The 17,600-nt window shown below is 43.8% G+C and overlaps 1 protein-coding gene across 5 annotated transcripts in view; it reads left to right on the top strand.

Annotated features, from left to right (window-relative positions):
* The window catches only part of SCN8A (sodium voltage-gated channel alpha subunit 8), a 113,782-nt gene extending 99,833 nt beyond the window's left edge, over positions 1–13,949 (top strand). For all 5 annotated transcript variants that reach the window (XM_061204670.1, XM_061204667.1, XM_061204666.1 and 2 more), the window contains 6 exons: positions 2,646–2,930; positions 4,719–4,772; positions 5,283–5,420; positions 6,417–6,521; positions 9,498–9,768; positions 12,802–13,949. In XM_061204670.1, the coding sequence (XP_061060653.1) occupies positions 2,646–2,930; positions 4,719–4,772; positions 5,283–5,420; positions 6,417–6,521; positions 9,498–9,768; positions 12,802–13,949 (2,001 nt within the window). The remainder of the gene's footprint in view (positions 1–2,645; positions 2,931–4,718; positions 4,773–5,282; positions 5,421–6,416; positions 6,522–9,497; positions 9,769–12,801) is intronic.
* Positions 13,950–17,600: the final 3,651 nt, after the last annotated feature.

The following is a 17,600-nucleotide window of genomic DNA, read 5'->3' as shown; positions in this document are numbered from 1 at the left end:
AGGGAGCAGAAGAGGAGATCCACTTTATTATGTAACTATCCATGGAAACTGAAATTATCATTTATATATATGTCTATAGTGTAAGAGTTCAAAATAAGAAAGCATGGTTTCTTGCTCTTTGGTTGCTGAAAATATTAGCTAATGTTCACAACAAGGAAGAATTATTAGTAAAGTTCATCAGCTGTTTACTGTTTTATTCATGAAATGAAGCTAAGAAGTTTTTCTTTGGTTATAATGAAAGTACATTTCATTATAAGTGAAAGTACATTTACATCTTACAAGTACATTGGATTTTATAGGATTTTTCTGTCATATATATCAGAGAACGAGGCCCAGTAAATACTTTTGTGTACTGATTCCTTTGAGCATATCTATGAGTTTAAAAGTGCAAAGAGATTTCTTAGTCAATTAGCTAATTATTCTCCCCTGCTGGAAATATTGCCCCATATTTAACTGTAACACACAGACACTATGTAGGACAGGTTAGACTAGGTTAAGGTAGTCAGAAGAATTCCTAGAGGAGGTATATTCTGAATTGATATAAAAAGCAAGATTTCTAGGTTTCAAATCTTTTGGGGCCAACTTCTGTATTGCACACTTGTGATGGTCTAATAGAAGGTCACGCTCTCTCACCTGAGCTCTGCTGCAAAATGCTGTCACGTAGACTTGAGCTTCTGAAACTTTACATAACCTACTCTCTTAACTTTTGAGAAATAAATTATTCCATTTGTGGGTCATCTTCCTTTTGCCTATTCTTTTGCACATTTCATTGCCTTGAAGTACTCCCATCAAAGGGTAAGCAACTGTAGAAAGAGGAGGTAAAATTCATATCTGATCACCTGACACATTTGGTAACATAAATTAATAAATATGAATATCATTCTCCACAGTAACATTGGGGAGTTCCCAGATTCCAGGTATTCTGGCTTTCCTTGCTCAAAGTAATGAACAATGGAAGTATAATTATTTTATACCAATGACAGAGCTATTACATCTAGAAGAGATTTCTTGGTCTAAGAATTAAGAAATAACTGCCTCTCAATCTAAAGGCCTTCATACATGAATTGGAGAAACACAAAACTAATATTTTAATCTAAGGGAGAGTGACTCCTTAGCAGACTATCGTTGCCTTTTTTATATAGGACAGGACAGACAGCTCTTCTCAGCCACGTGTTACAATGAGTGACATTACAATCTAAGGCAAAAACAGAAGATAAGGAAAACCTGATCCCAAATCAGGCTCAAATTAGAGCCCAGAGCTGCCCCCTGGTGTTCCTTCTACAGCACGGCCCTTTTGGCCGTTTCCGTGCTGTGCTGGTTGGCAGCGTGTCCTGTCTCTTCCCTGCACTGAAAAGCGGATGGAGGAAGGTGGTGATACTTGTCACCTCCTTCTAACAAAACATTAGAAGACTTTGTTTATATCCAGGGTCTTTATTTTAACTCCACTTATCCTCCTAGGATACTAGAAAAAGGAAGAAACATGCTTCCCATTTTAGGGTCACTTTTCTGGGCCTTAGCAGTCCTGCTTAAGACAACAGCAAGTGAGAATCAGGGAAGAAATGAACACCAGCTTTGTTTTCTGCCCCACCACCTGAAACGCTGTTTTTGTAAAGCACTTTGAACTCTTCTAGTGAAAACTGCTGCCACAGTGGAAGTGTTGTCTAGCTATTCTCATCTACAGTGTGAAGCAAAATCAAAGTTAAAGACAACACAGAAACTTTGATTCCTGAGGGAGCTCCTTTCCCTTTGCTTTTTTTCACTCCCGAGCTTACTGTAGTCAGTGATTTTTAACAATATGTCAGTTTTTGGGTTTCAAGACCAGTGATCTAACCCAAAATTCTCCAAAAAAACCCAAATTATTCCTTTTTCTAATAATACATTGTGAAGAGTTGAGTCAAACCCCGGATTGAGCAGAGAGACACCAGCATTAGCCAAGCAGAGGGCGACTCAGATCTAGAAGCCTGCAAAGTCAGAAAAAAAAAAAGCCTGAAGAAGAATAATGAATCTTGCATGGAAAACACAACTGTTCAGATTTTATTTTATACTGTTTGGTAGAGGGAATATAGCTTTTTTTTTTTTTTTTTTCTTGAGCCTGCAAAAAATGCATGCTCAGCTCTTGCCTGAAATAAGATAACTGGCCTTGCACAGTCATAAAAGAGACTTTATGTACCGTTGAGTGATTCACTGCTAACCCCACAGGGTAGTTCTCTGTGATTTTGAACAATCTCATCTTGCTTTGCAGAGGGGGAATGTCTGTCGAAAGGCAACTAGTGAGCTTGAAATCACTCAGATTTTCCCATGGGGGGCATATTTTATGAGTTGATGAGAAAGGACACTAGACAATGAAATAATTTTTTCGGTCCAAGGTTGATGCCTAGGAGAGAGACCTAGGTCAACTTGGGCCGGGGAATTTGTGTTCAATGAAATAAATATGTAATTTTTAGAATTCCTCAAAATATATTTCATAGATACACAAAATTTTGGTCCTGCTTATGGATCTGTCTGGTTACCCTAATTCCAAAGGGAACATAATGTTTCCATAGTCAGAACAAGCCACAAAGTGTCATTCCCCTCCTGGAAATCAAAAGAGTATGCGTGCCTGTACTTCTTCCCGACACTCAGCAACCTCCCCCTTCCAAATGCAGGTGGTGGTGAATGCCTTGGTGGGCGCCATCCCCTCCATCATGAATGTGCTGCTGGTGTGTCTCATCTTCTGGCTGATTTTCAGCATCATGGGAGTTAACCTGTTTGCCGGAAAGTACCACTACTGCTTTAATGAGTCTTCTGAAATCCGATTTGAAATTGAAGATGTCAACAATAAAACTGAGTGTGAAAAGCTCATGGAGGGGAACAATACAGAAATCAGATGGAAGAACGTGAAGATCAACTTTGACAACGTCGGGGCAGGATATCTGGCGCTTCTTCAAGTGGTAAGGATTGTTTTCAGTCCTATGAAATCCAGAAGGCTAGCAGAAATCTCATTTGGTTCCTTCTCAACCCTGCGTCCAGAATCAGGATTGCTGTTAATAAGTCAGAGGACAATGTCATTTCCCAAACCAGTTCCAGGGAGACACCTTTCCTGAGTACTCTGACATCTCCAAAACCTCAGCCAAGGGAATCTGTCACTGTGCTCAGAAACAGTTCTGCTTAGCAACAAATAAGGACTCCTGCAGCATAATAAAGTTGCAGAGAGATCACCATCTCTCTCCATGACAGAGTATGTCGTTAAAGAGAAAGAAAAAATAAAGTAGGTAAGTGCATAGACCAAAAAAAAAAAAAAAAATTGATGGAGCAGAACAATCCCACGTAACAGCTACACTAGAGTTAACTAAATATGACAATAGGATGGTGCTATGATGCCGCTACTCATGTCAGCTCAACCCCAGAAAAAGGTCTCAAGTTAATGTATCACAGTAAACAATGAAGCATTCCATCATGTCTAGTTTTCTCTTTCTGTCTGGTCGATTTTTTGGAGTGTTTGACAAGACAGTAGGGTACAATGAAAGCTCCTAGTCTTTGGACTCAAACAGATGTAGGTTTGAGCCACACACTCTGGTGTTTATTGGATATGTAACCTTGGACAAATTACTAAACCTCTCTGAGTCTATTTCTTCATCTGTTAAATTTGAGTAATAATACCTTGCATGGTAGTTAAGAGGATTCATGATAATTTATTAACATTTCTTAGCACAATGCCTGGCACATAGCAGTGCTTAATTAATGGTATTTGCTATTATGTTTCTTTGTTACTATTACAACTGTCCCTATGTCATAGAGTTGTTGGGAGTATTAAATGTGATAATGCAGGTGAAGCTCTCAACTCGGCCTTGCGTATAGTAAGCACTTACTGTTAGCTTGTAGGAATTAATGGGATGAGCAGTGGTTTATCCCACTCCAGAGCTCTTTAGCTGTTCTCTCCCAGTTCAAGAAATTGGACCCACAGATTGAACCTAAATTGGAGCAGCTCCAGGAAACCAGTGCACATCAGCCAGCCAAGCATTGTATTGAGTCCCCACCACATGCAAGGCACTGTGCTTGGGCAGTACCAGGGCCATCAGATGAATAAAGAACTGCCCGGGCCCTGAAAAAACTTAGAATCTGGTTGAGTAAATAAAACATAGAACGAAAGGAAAACATGGAGACTGTTAAACTGGTTACCCGTATTAGTTTCCAAAATCAGGTTAGGTATAGTGGGAGAATTGGGAAGGGGCTGCCTAGGATGAAGCCAGTGTTGCCACTACCATAGGCTAAACGTGTATCTTAGGGGGAAAGTTCTGACCTTGTTTTTTTTTTAATGCAACTATTAATTTTTTAGACCCCCCCCCCCATTGCTTGTTTAACACCTTTTTAAAAAATGACTCCTTCACAGAGGGGTAAGTTCTAAGTAAACTCAGTAGATTCCTGCCACTCATAAATATGAGTTGGCCCTAGCTTTAGGCGACCTTCTCAGACCCATTTTAAAGACCTTTTGTAAAAGTATTGATCCAGTTACCACTGTCAACATGTTTCTCTGCCAATCTTTGATGTTATATTCAGGGACTTAGACAAAGCTCCCTTGGGACCTGCATTAACAAACAGAAAATTCTGTGTCCACGTGAGGCTGCACCCAAACTCCCTGACTTGTGTTCTCGCTGAACCTAAGCCTGCCTTTGGGACCCTGCCCAGACTCCCACCCACCCCCTAACAGGCACAGTCTAATGACTGACTCTGTTTGCCAGGCAACCTTCAAAGGCTGGATGGACATCATGTATGCAGCTGTAGATTCCCGAAAGGTAAGGTTATACCTGGTGAAACCACGACCTTCTTAAATGGTTAGAAAGCAAGCAGCATGGTGGAGCTCATCAAGAAAGAGAGAGAGGGTTAGAACACTTCTTGCCTGTCTCACTGATTACAGATCACTTTCCTCCTCTCAGGGAGTCATCACTCTCTTACAGTGGGTCCAGATGGTTAGGCTGTTGGTTTTCACCTGGCCCTAATGGAGCTGTCTGCTCTTCAGTGCTGATTTGAAATAAGTGTGGCTCCTAGCAGACAGCCCTCCCCTCCCCCTCGCCTCACGATTTGCATATTCTTCACATACGTCATGGAAGGCATAAAGCCTTCTCAGGGCAGGACCTGCCAGTGTGGAGAAGGAGACAGGCAGAGAGAACCTAGGGCTCCCCTACCCCAGCTGGCTCAGCAGCTCAAGCGGTCAGCGGGGCTGACGGCCTTGGCATGTCGGAATCCCCCACCTGACCCCCAAGCTAGGAGCTGACTCTCTTTTTTTTTCTCCTGTCCTTTGACAGCCTGATGAGCAGCCTAAGTATGAGGACAACATCTACATGTACATCTACTTTGTCATCTTCATCATCTTCGGCTCCTTCTTCACCCTGAACCTGTTCATTGGTGTCATCATTGATAACTTCAATCAACAAAAGAAAAAGATAGGTCTCCTCCCCACATTGCCCGTGGCCGGAGGTCAACCCAGATGAGAGGCACTTCTGTCCCTCTCTCTAGAGAGAAATGCCTCTCTTTCTCTAAAATCCGTATCATCACCTCACTGTGGCACTGGCCCCACTGTACATTAGTCCCAACCAGCTCGTTCTGTTCTGCTAGATTTTGCAGTGTGTGGTTTACCACATTTACTAGACCAAACTAGCAATTTACTAGTACCAAATTTACTAGCAATTCCTGAGGCTTTTTACTAGGTTTGGCCTCCCACCAGAGGGAGGTAGGGTCAGAGAGGGTCTAGTGACAGCTGAAAAGGAAAGCAGATGAATAGCTTGAGTGAGAAGTAGAAATTGTCTCGACTTGTCATTATCTATGTTAATCCCTGGTACCACCAGCACATTGGGATTTGAGAGATCAACCTTGGAAAGCTTAATTCCTTTACTTGTCCCAGATCGTTAACGATTTTTCCAAAGCAAATAAGATTACTCTTGTCATCCATTTTATAAATCAAGCCTGTCCCAACAAACTCCAAGGAACTTCCCAAATTGTTTGCTCCCACCAAGATTTCTAAATTTTTAATATTGTCGGAAATAAATGGGCCATTAGCCAGGACCTGAAAATCCTTTCATTTTAAAATGCTTTTTTGAGAATTGTGTCAGGAAAGCAGGCCCCCCAAAATTTATGAAGATGTGTTTAGAGTCACGGCTCTCAAGTTTATCCTTCCCCAGGGGTCTATTAGTCCATTTCCTTCCTTCTTTCCTTCCTAGCCCCAGCAGGTCTCAGAAATCCCAAGCTGAAAACAAAGGTATCTCTTCGAATTAGATTAGTTGTCCCAGGTCTACCTCACTCTGGGACAACCATTAGCTAAACTGACCTCTGGAAAGTAAAGGAGGTAGATCCCCCTCGGTTCTCAGGGTTGCATCTTAGGTCCAAACCTGTAGCATGTGAAAGCCAGTTGTAATTGCACGTTCTCTTTTTCCCTCCTTTACTTTGGAGGTCAAGACATCTTCATGACCGAAGAACAGAAGAAGTACTACAATGCCATGAAAAAGCTGGGCTCAAAGAAACCACAGAAACCCATCCCCCGCCCCCTGGTGAGTGCATTGTGCAGGCCCAGGGCAGAGTGAGGCCCCATATGGAAAAAGACACAGCTAGAGTTACTGCAGAGGGAGGAAAGGGGCAGATGATGGGCGGCCTGTGCCCTCCAATCCTCTCCTCGCTGTCCGATCCAAAAGATCTGAGGAAGGGAATTCGCTGGCCATCCAGTGGTTAGGACTCTGTGCTTTCACTGCCGAGGGCCCGGGTTCAATCCCCGGTCGGGGAACTAAGATCCCGCAAGCAGGGATCTGAGGAAGATGGCAGAAGATCTGAGGAAGATGGCAGAAGAACAGGGGTTAAGGTATGGGATGGCTTTTGCATTTGCACCTGACCTTTCCTCTGAGGCATCCTTGGGCAGCAGCAGAGAATCGGCATGTTGACCACATTGGCTGTGACCCTGGTAGAGTGATGTTTTAAGAGACCCACTAAAAATTAACAAAGGAAAGTGAAATGAAAGCTGGTCTCTTTCCTACCTGTACAAGATAGGATTTGGTCATTATTTTCTCAGCTCTCTGCTTAACAAGTAAGTCTTTGCAAGGATGTGCCTGAAAGCTAAGCTAATGCCTCTTTCTGGTTATCTGTGGGAGCAGGAGAGGGTGAAGCTAGGAGAGTCTGTGGCCTGATTTCCCCCCTTGAACTGAGCCTTTTGTAAAACAGATTTGGAGACTGGGATTCTGCTTGACCCTGTGTTGGTGGTGGTTCTCTTGCTTCAGAGAAGGAGACGCGGTGCTCCTGAAGCCATACATCCCGCTGAGTGGGACATGACCCCCAAAAGCCACGCTGAAAGTTCCTTCTTCTGTAACTTTTATTTAAAGTAACTTTTTAGGGAATTCCCTGGTGGTCCAGTGGTTAGGACTCCGTGCTACCACTGCCGGGGGCCCGGGTTCGATCCATGGTTGGGGAACTAAGATCCCACAAGCCGTGCGGTGTGGCCAAAAATAAATAAATAAATAAAGTAACTTTTTATTTAAAACAACAACACCACCACAGCAGAACTCTTAAAAGCTTACCTGGCAACCTAATTTATAAAAATGAAAGTGAAGCTACTTTGTTTGAATCAAGAGTGGGAGTCCCAGACCATTTTCCTGACTTAACCCCACACGCCCTGTTCCTGGCATAACCCCCTCACCAACTTCTGAGGGAGAGGAAACCCTAGGGCTTTGTGGAACAGTTTGAAAACCACCAAGTTAAGTAATCCTGAAAATAAGCATGAGCTCAAGTGCCTAGGTATCTAAAAAATCAGGGAGATCTTAAGAAAGAGAACATTTTTTATATTTCCTTGATGATAGTTTCCACTTTGATAGAAATGTGATCAGAGGGAATGCAAGAGGATTGCCATTTCTAAAGTTCTGTTCAGTACTTTGCACGTGGGAACCTGAGCGTATTTTCTTCCACACTAAAATATAAACGCTCAGTGTGGTAGGAAGCATTAATAAAGACTTATTCCGCAAATCGTTACAGATCTCCTACTGTGTACCAGGCACTAGGCAAAAAGTGATGAACAAATTTAGACAACACAATCATGGAGCTTACAGTGTAGTGGGGATATAGATGATAAATAAGTAAGTGAACAGTTATTGTAAAATGCAGGGACTTCCCTGGCGGTCCAGTGGTTAAGACTTTGCCTTCCAATGCAGGGGGTGCGGGTTCAATCCCTGGTCGGGGAGCTAAGATCCCACATGCCTCGCGGCCCAAAAACCAGAAACGTAAAAAAAAAAACCAGAAGCAATATTGTAACAAATTCAATAAAGACTTTAAAAATGGTCTGCATCAAATAAGTAAATTAATTAAATAAAATGCAGAGTGTTGTGAGAAAAAAATTAACTGAAGGCCATGACAGAAAATAATGGAGGCCTGGGCTCGGGGGTCTCCTTTAACAGAGTCGTGGGAGAAGCCTCACTACGGTGGGTCTATTTGAGTGGATGAGAAGGAGCCAAAATGCTGGGGAAAGGAATCCTGGAAAAGCAAATGAGGCCCTAAAAGCAGGAAACATTAGTGTGGCCAGGTGGTGATGAACCAGAGGAGGGGTTGTGAGGTGAGCAGGATCAGACTGTGAAAGGCATTTTGAAGTCAGGTTAACCATAGGAATTTTGTTACAAGTCCAATGAGAAACTAGTGAGAGATTTTAAGTAGGAGAGTGATGTGATCCATTTATGTTTTTAAATAATCACACTTGCTACTGTGTAGAGACTGCATTGGATGAGGGCAAGAGAGCAAGCAGGAAGACCAGTCAGGAGACCCTTCTAGAAGCCCAAAAGGGAAGATGATGGTGGCTTAGTTAGAGGAGGGCAGCAGAAATGGAATGAAGCAGATGAATTCAAGGAAGAATCCACAGGACCTGCAGTGGATTAGATGGGGGATGAGGGAGAGGGAAGAGCAGGAATGACCCTCAGATTTCTGGCTTAGAGACTGGATAAGTAATTGCGGTGAGAGAAGAGCAAGTTGGGAGAGGGGCAGAGGAAAGGAGGTAGCTCTGCTTTGGACTTGTTGAGCTTTAGATGCTTATGAGTCATCCAGGAGTGATATCAGGCAAGCAACCCAGGAGTTCAGAGGAAAGCTACGGGCTGGAGAAGAAAACACTTGGGAAACTGAAGTGCCTAGATAATATGTGAGAAGTAGGAATAGATGGTAGGTGAGCTCTCCAAGGGAGGAAGAAGAGATTAAGAGAAGAAATGGCTGGCAAATGAGACTCAAATGGAGCAGCTGGAGAGGTAGGAAGACACCCAGAAACGTGTGATGGCACAGACACAAAGAGAAGAGTGGCAATTTTAGAAAACTCTTGGTGAGGGAAGGTTGACGTTGGTCTTTGTCCATGCTCCTGATATCCTGCTAGAGCAGCAGCAGAGAGCTGGCCAGTATTCCAGCAAAGAAAGCAAAGAGAACTTCGATTAACAGGCTGGCAGCTCCCACAGTCTGCTGGGGAAGGTTTTCATGTAAGCCTTTTCTGTCTTCCTCCCTCCCTCTCCACCCAGAACAAAATCCAAGGTATCATCTTTGATTTTGTCACTCAACAAGCCTTTGACATTGTTATCATGATGCTCATCTGCCTGAACATGGTGACAATGATGGTGGAGACAGATACACAGAGCAAGCAGATGGAGAACATTCTCTACTGGATTAACCTGGTCTTTGTCATCTTCTTCACCTGTGAGTGTGTGCTCAAAATGTTTGCCCTGAGGCACTACTACTTCACCATTGGCTGGAACATCTTCGACTTCGTGGTGGTCATCCTCTCCATTGTGGGTGAGTGGGGCAGGCGAGGAGGGGAAAGGGACCTGACTGGCCCCGAGGATGGGATTCCGGGGAGTGCAACGAATGACACAGGGCCGAAGGGCAGGCAGGTTACTCTCGGGTTACACCCAGAGGGGGAACCCCAAGTCAACTTGTGGGCCCGCCCCAAATTGCTGATATGGGTCAGCAAGTTTCTATGAGTCTTCATAGTAGTCTTGGATTGTAAATTTTGTGGCTGAAGAGGGGGAAAAGATTAGATTTGGTTCTTGCTTTCAAAGAGTTTACATTCTAACAGGTAAGGTAGAAGAAATATATTTTAAAATCGGGCTACAATAGCAGTATAAAGTGGAAAAAGGCCTGGTAAGAGATTGTTAAGTCGGATATTAATGAGGAACATTCTGGTGGTGACAGCAGTGACAGCGCTGCTGCTGATGGCAATGCTCATTTACTAAGATTTTATGGTGCCAAGTAGTTGGAGTTTCTTCACTTGCGTTATCTCATTTGATCCTTATGACAGCCCAGGAAGCAAGGTATTTTACTATCTTTGCTGTGAAGATGTCCAGGGTCACTCAATTCGGAGGTGGCAGAGGCAGAACTCAAGTTGGTTTTTAACAGTGACTGTGTGGCATTTGCTTCACCCTACGGGCCTGGAAGGGCTGATGTCCTGGCAGGCAGCGGAAATGCTGTCCTAATGATCGCCCTCGCCCAAATTTCCTTGCCTTCCTAAAAGGCATCTCGAATGGTGAAACACTACCTTGGTTCCAGGTGGGTTTGACTGACTTATGCTAGCAGAGGTAGAGTGCCCGAGACCCAGGGAACCAGCTCCAGAGCTGGTTTAGCAAGGTGGTGACCATGGCCACCAGAAGGCAGCTGCTCTCCCACTTTCTAGTTCTGTCCTCCAGAGCAGCGTGTCCAAAAATGTGTTGACTAATCTCATACATTTCTCCCCAAGAAAAGAATCCCATGATGAAGTTACTTTGGGCAACACTGTACAATACATTGAATTTCCCTTTGGAGGGTCACAAGGCACATTAGCCTACAGGAGGCTCTTGAAAGTCTTGGGGTAAAGAATTCTGTTTCACACATCATCCCACCTTTATTCAATCGCAACACCCTGTTTTCAAGTAATAATAATGTTTCTAAGAGTTTAATGGAACATACTATGTGCCGGTCACCATTCTAAGTGCTTTACATGTTTTAATTCATGTAACCCTCACAACAGCCCTGTAAGTATCATGAGGAACGAAGGCACAGAGCAGTTACTGAGACATGCAACTGGTAAGCGAGCGAGCCCAGCCCCCTGGCCTCAGCTCCGCACTCCTAACCTCCCACAAAACACACTTTGGACCATGCTACCCTTGTCCACGTTTCTTAAACTTTTTCTGCCCACCCATCACTAAGTGGGATGGAAAACCCACAGACGAAACCATGCCCCCTATTCTCAGATGGTACTTGAAAATAAGGAAGAAGAAGAGTTTCTTCTGATAATTGGCATTTTTTTTAATGTCATTAATCTGTTCAGAAACAAAAGTTAGAAAAAATCTTCTTAAATTAAGAGGAGTTTGGGTAAAACTCTCCCTGGAACCTCCTGGAGGACCCCTTAAATGTTGATCCCACTGCCTGGATTGCTGTCTGCCCATCTCTCTCCCCTTTTCTCTGGGCACAAATACACATTCATCCTACAGAATATTACTGAGGCATCATCTCCTCTCTGAAGCCTTACTTGCCCGCCATGTACGGAATGCAAGTATTTCATACATTACCTGACTTCTTATGGTCACTGGTTATGACTTAATTGAGAAGTAAAAAGAGGAGAGCTGAGAAATCATTTTGAGTCCTGGCTGAGGTAGAGATTTTCTTGAAAGCTGAAAGTTAAGATTCATAGCTTAAAACCTTAAAACCTGCAGTTCACTACCCCAATATTTATGACTCCTTATGGTTGGAAGATATTTCTTTATTTAAATGAAGATGTGCTCACACTGTCTCGTGGGGGCCTCGACAGCAAGAGAAGACACTGAAGGAAGAGCACGTGGTGTCACTGCCAGGCCTTCAGCTGTCGTCTCCCAACCTTTTCATCTCCTCTTCCTTCTGTGGCCCCTCACTGGGCTCCCGCTATCGCTCTTTAGTTTTAAAGGCAAGTGGTCTGGTGGAAGTGGACCCCTGGATGAATGTGAACAGAAAAAGGCCCTCTGATGTGCGTTTCACCGTCTACTTTTATATCCTATTAACGTCTGGACATTTTTACCTGGTGATACTGGTTTTTGATTGATGGCTTTAAACACAAAAATCTAGACGCTCTTGAGTTGAAAACTACTCCCGAGAGATCCCTTTAGTTTGTAGGCTAGTTTGGTAGGGTAGGAACATGGGACAATGAGAACCAAAAATATCTTTTCAGAGCCAGGAAGAAGATGCCCTGAGAATTAGTGGCATTAGCGGACTAAGACTTCACAGCCAGAGGGTAGTGAAGTTACGGGGTGGAGCCAGGACTTCTCATTCACTGTTTGTGGATGTGGTAATTTGATAGCACTTTGGAGAAGAATCCATAACACCTCAGAAGTTTGTGCATGGACAAATCTGAAAAAAAACGAATTTAACACCAGAGATCAATCTCACAAACATAATGTTACGTCTCAAAAGCAAGTTAGAGATCTAGAAAGAGAGATACGGTATAATTCCTTAAACATAGTAGGCTGCTACCTATATATTATTTATGGGTTCGTACACAGCAAAATTATGAAGACACCGGGGTGATACATGTCATCTGCAGGATAGTGGTTGCTTCTGGGGGTGATGAGTGGAAGCAAATTTGGTGTCTGGGTGTTAGGTACCTAGGTGTCCATTTTCTTGTTTTCTCTGCTTCTCTATATGTTTGAGACATGCGATTTTCTTTTGAGAAAATTTTTTATTGTGAGGGTTCAGATTGAATAGTAAGGCACTCATTCTGTAAAGTCCTTTGAAGTTCAGGGCTCCATAGTGCCAGGCGACATAAGTAAAGAGAAAGGGCATCTCCAATCTCAGTAACATATCTTCTATTCCTCTTCTTAGGAATGTTCCTGGCTGATATAATTGAGAAATACTTTGTTTCCCCAACCCTGTTCCGAGTCATCCGATTGGCCCGTATTGGGCGCATCTTGCGTCTGATCAAAGGCGCCAAAGGGATTCGTACCCTGCTCTTTGCCTTAATGATGTCCTTGCCTGCTCTGTTCAACATCGGCCTTCTGCTCTTCCTGGTCATGTTCATCTTCTCCATCTTTGGGATGTCCAATTTTGCATATGTAAAGCACGAGGCTGGCATTGATGACATGTTCAACTTTGAGACATTCGGCAACAGCATGATCTGCCTATTTCAGATCACAACCTCGGCCGGTTGGGATGGCCTGCTGCTGCCCATCCTAAACCGCCCCCCCGACTGCAGTCTGGATAAGGAACACCCAGGGAGTGGCTTTAAAGGAGACTGCGGGAACCCCTCAGTGGGCATCTTCTTCTTTGTGAGCTACATCATCGTCTCCTTCCTGATCGTGGTGAACATGTACATTGCCATCATCTTGGAGAACTTCAGCGTAGCCACGGAGGAAAGTGCAGACCCTCTGAGTGAGGATGACTTTGAGACCTTCTATGAGATCTGGGAGAAGTTCGACCCCGATGCCACCCAGTTCATCGAGTACAGTAAGCTGACAGACTTTGCAGATGCCTTGGAGCATCCTCTCCGAGTGCCCAAGCCCAACACCATAGAGCTCATTGCCATGGATCTGCCAATGGTCAGCGGGGATCGCATCCACTGCTTGGACGTCCTTTTTGCCTTCACCAAGCGGGTCCTGGGAGATAGCGGAGAGTTGGACATCCTTCGGCAGCAGATGGAGGAGAGGTTCGTGGCATCCAATCCTTCCAAAATGTCTTACGAGCCAATCACGACCACGCTGCGGCGCAAGCAGGAAGAGGTGTCAGCAGTGGTCCTGCAGCGCGCCTACCGGGGACATTTAGCAAGGCGGGGCTTCATTTGCAAAAAGACAACTTCCAATAAGCTGGAGAATGGAGGCACCCACCGGGAGAAAAAAGAGAGCACCCCTTCTACAGCCTCCCTCCCATCCTATGACAGTGTAACTAAACCCGAGAAGGAGAAACAGCAACGGGCAGAGGAAGGAAGAAGGGAAAGAGCCAAAAGACAAAAAGAGGTCAGAGAATCCAAGTGTTAGAGGAAAGCAAAAATTAAACACTGTACAGATTTAAAACTTGCAAGTGAAAGATTGTTTACAAACTTCCTGAATATTATCAATGCAGAACAGCTGTGGAGACACTTTAACCCGAAGATCTATACCAAACGTAGTCTGCTTACCATGTAACACGGTTGCATCTCGAGCAGTGACCTGCCAAGGGCAAAGGACCCTGCTCCCTGGACTCACAGATTTTCTAATGCTTGGGCAGGTGGTTACTGCATGTTCCACATCAGTCAATGCAACTTAGGACAAAACTAACAGGATACAAAAACAGAGGCGAGGCTGCCGGGACCAATGTATTTCCGTTGCAGCCAAATGGATTTTATTTTTTCATTCTGTTGATTCTCAGAAGCAGAAAGCATCAATTTAAAAGTTTGTTTGTTCATGCAAACTCTATTTGCATTCTTACATTAGTTAGGCTAAGCAGCAAAAAGAAAAAACACACACACTCACATTTAGCCCATGTCATTTAATTGTCAGTTTCTTTGACATAAGCCGCATCTTCTCCACATGGGCTTCACGTGGTTTGGAGATGGGTGGGGGAAAACAATCAGGTTTCTTCAGGCTGAGGAGGACTTGCTCAGGCCAATTCCAAACATTGTGCTCGTTCAATGCGTAGAAATGATTTGCATGATGGCATGCCGTGATCAGAAGTCATGCATGAGAACCGTACACCACAGGACACTACTAATCCTGTCCCCTGCACTGGGTCAGCCTTTGGACAGGACCCAGCCCTGCACCGTTCACTGTATTTGGAGGAAAAAAATGGTAAGCGTTCCATACCCGCTGCAATTCTTTCTGAATTCTTAGAAGTCTTTCGTACACCTTCCGGGTAGGGAAACATAACCAACCAATTGACTACCACCACCAACAAAAAACAAACCCAGTCCAACAAGCAGATGGATCCGTTGTGTGTATATGTTTAACAGACATCTCTAACATACAGCCATTGTTGCACATTTTGAAAGATGAACTATTTAATGCTGCTCTGTGTCCCATACCTGGGGAAATTTTGATCTCGAATGGCTTGTATTAACGTCACTGTAAAACCAAATCCTAGGGCTAAAAACAAAAATCAAAAAAAATTTTTTTCATTTATATCTTGCAATATTTATGATGATTGTTTAGCCTTCATACTGGAGAACTGACTTTTTTTGGGGTAGAGATAAAAGTGCTATTCAAAGTAGCATGTTATCTCTAGAGGGTCATTTGGGGGAACTTAAAACAACCTTTCGTTGGGGGTAAAGGGGTGCTCACTTCATCAGTATCATGTCCTTCTGCATTGTGGCTTTCTCTGGGCTTGGGTCCATGTGAAGAGGGGTTCAGATATTCTGAACAGGCCTCTCTTCTACAGAGGGGTTGTCACAAGCTGACACACCGCATGGTTCCTCCTGCCTCCATCACATTTTTCCACCAAGCAGGGCTTCCTTTACCCACAGAGGTGGGTGAGGGCCACAGCACTGGAGCTACAGCTGTGGTTTCTTTCATTTATTATTAGAATAAATAGTCACTGGTGGGACCTCAGTAGAGATGGAGCCGCCTCTGAACCCAGCCCACTTGGTTTCTTTATTGCATTGGTTCTCATGAGAAAGCGACTTAATATGAATTCTTAAGAAGTTCCAGCTTCCCCCAGCACATTCCCTTTCGGCCAGTTTTGCCATCTGCTTAGAGACCTGCCCATTGTCATTGGAGGGTGGCTTTGCGGGGGAGTGTCATAGCTTCCGTCTGTCTCCCGCTTCAGGGAAGACAGTTTTTAGTCCAGGGGTTTCTCATCTGATGACTAGATTTCAGAGCTAAGATGCTGCAGTTGAATGTGTCAGGAAGTCGATACAAAGAGTGAGGAGAGACTTCAGCATGCAAACCAAATCAAAATAAATTCTTCCTGAACCATAAAATGGAGGGAGAAAAACAACCCATGATCAGACACACCAATCTGCCTTGCAGTAGAAGCACTTTGGATGTAATTTCACAGTCCACCTGACTAGTTTTGTGTAGAACAAACCACAGCAAGTCAGTAAGCAGAGCTTTCTATCTTGTTGGACCATTAGAAACTCTGTCCAGCTTTCATAAGCCTGCTTCTGCGGCACCATCCGTAGTACTTTTTGTACTACACCTGATACCAGGTTGGGAAGGCGTTTTTCTCGGTGACCCTGCTAACTGCTAGGATGAATGTATAGTAACGTGGACAGGCTACATCGTAAACAGCACAAAACAGAAGCTGACGTGTGGTTATTCTTTTTAAGAGAATTATAAATACTGTAATATATCATTTTATTTTATTGGCATGCCTTTTTGTAAATACAAATTATTAACTTATTAAATAGGAAATGGCTTCTGGCTTATGCCATTGTCATGTTTATTTTTATTTTTTTATACTTTTCTTTCTTCTTAGAACTTAGATGCTGTCAGCCAATGTACATCCCCAAACCAGACAGACAGACAAAAAATTTTTTATTGCTAATGGTCTTTTCCAAAACAACAAAAAATATATATATTTTTGTTCCAATGTGCAATAAATTCTAACCACTTCTATGCAAGATTTGGCTAAACTTCATAATCGTTCTTGTTCTTAGGCCTTGAGATGGGCAACAGAACTATAAGATCCCGCTCCGTCCTCTAAGTGCTCGTGCTAGTGATGTCATTAAGCTACTAGAGCATATTAATGAGATTTTTCTGAGCTCTGACCTTTTTCCTCCCCCAGACCCTGGTCCCCACCCAGCGGGTTATCTCCTCAGTGACACACACGGGCCTTGGTATCTGACACCCATCAGCCAGCTTCATAGGGAAGAAGCCACCTCCACTCTATTTGAAGTTTCACTTTTTTTTAAAACTTTTCCCACCTTCTTTCCCCTCACCCATCGCCCCTCTACCCACCCACTCGCTCACGCGCTCTCGCCCTCACCCGCCCTGCTCCACACTTCTTTGGTAGTAAGTGACACCATCACCAGCAGTTGACACCCGCAGTTAACAGGCATTGAACTCAAAGAGTCAGTGATGACGTTCTTCTACGTCTTCACCGAGTGGGTAAGTGGCAACGCTTTGCCAAATATTAACGAAGCCAATCAAGAAGCAGCAGCAGCCACAGTATCACTGCACATATATATATATAGATATATAAATACAATATAAATATTTATTTTTTGTAGCCAGGTCCTTGGTGCAGTATTTATACTCCACAATCCACCTTTAAAAAAGGACAAAAAGCAAAAAGACGTGTGATGCTGTTAATTTAAAACGCAGAGCCAAAGCCACTGAGCAGCAGCTGACACGGTTGCTGGCTTGTGTGTGAAAAACACTTTCCCCTCTTCTTTCCTTAACCTCCATGTTGCTTAGGATGAGGAGACTCCGTAATTTAAAGCAGAGGGCGAGAGCAGGATAAACTTCCCAAGTCAGCGGACCTGCTCCCATCCCTCTCTGAATGAGCCACTCTTGGCCTCAGAAGTTGGCTGAGGAGAGATTAACAGAAACTCCCAGTCAAAACCCCTGGAACGACAGTGCCCAGAGTTCTTTTATTTTTCACCGCAACCAATGTAAGCTTGTAAAAGACCAATAGTGAAGACTAGTGTTTTAGTGAACGCATGGAGGCCAGCACTGCTCTAAACGAGACGTGATAAAAAGTACATCACTACT

The sequence above is a fragment of the Eubalaena glacialis genome, chromosome 11, assembly GCF_028564815.1.
Source record: "Eubalaena glacialis isolate mEubGla1 chromosome 11, mEubGla1.1.hap2.+ XY, whole genome shotgun sequence".
Lineage (NCBI taxonomy): Eukaryota > Metazoa > Chordata > Mammalia > Artiodactyla > Balaenidae > Eubalaena > Eubalaena glacialis.
The sequence above is the reverse complement of the archived record's forward strand: the minus strand, read 5'-3'. Positions and strand labels throughout refer to the sequence as shown.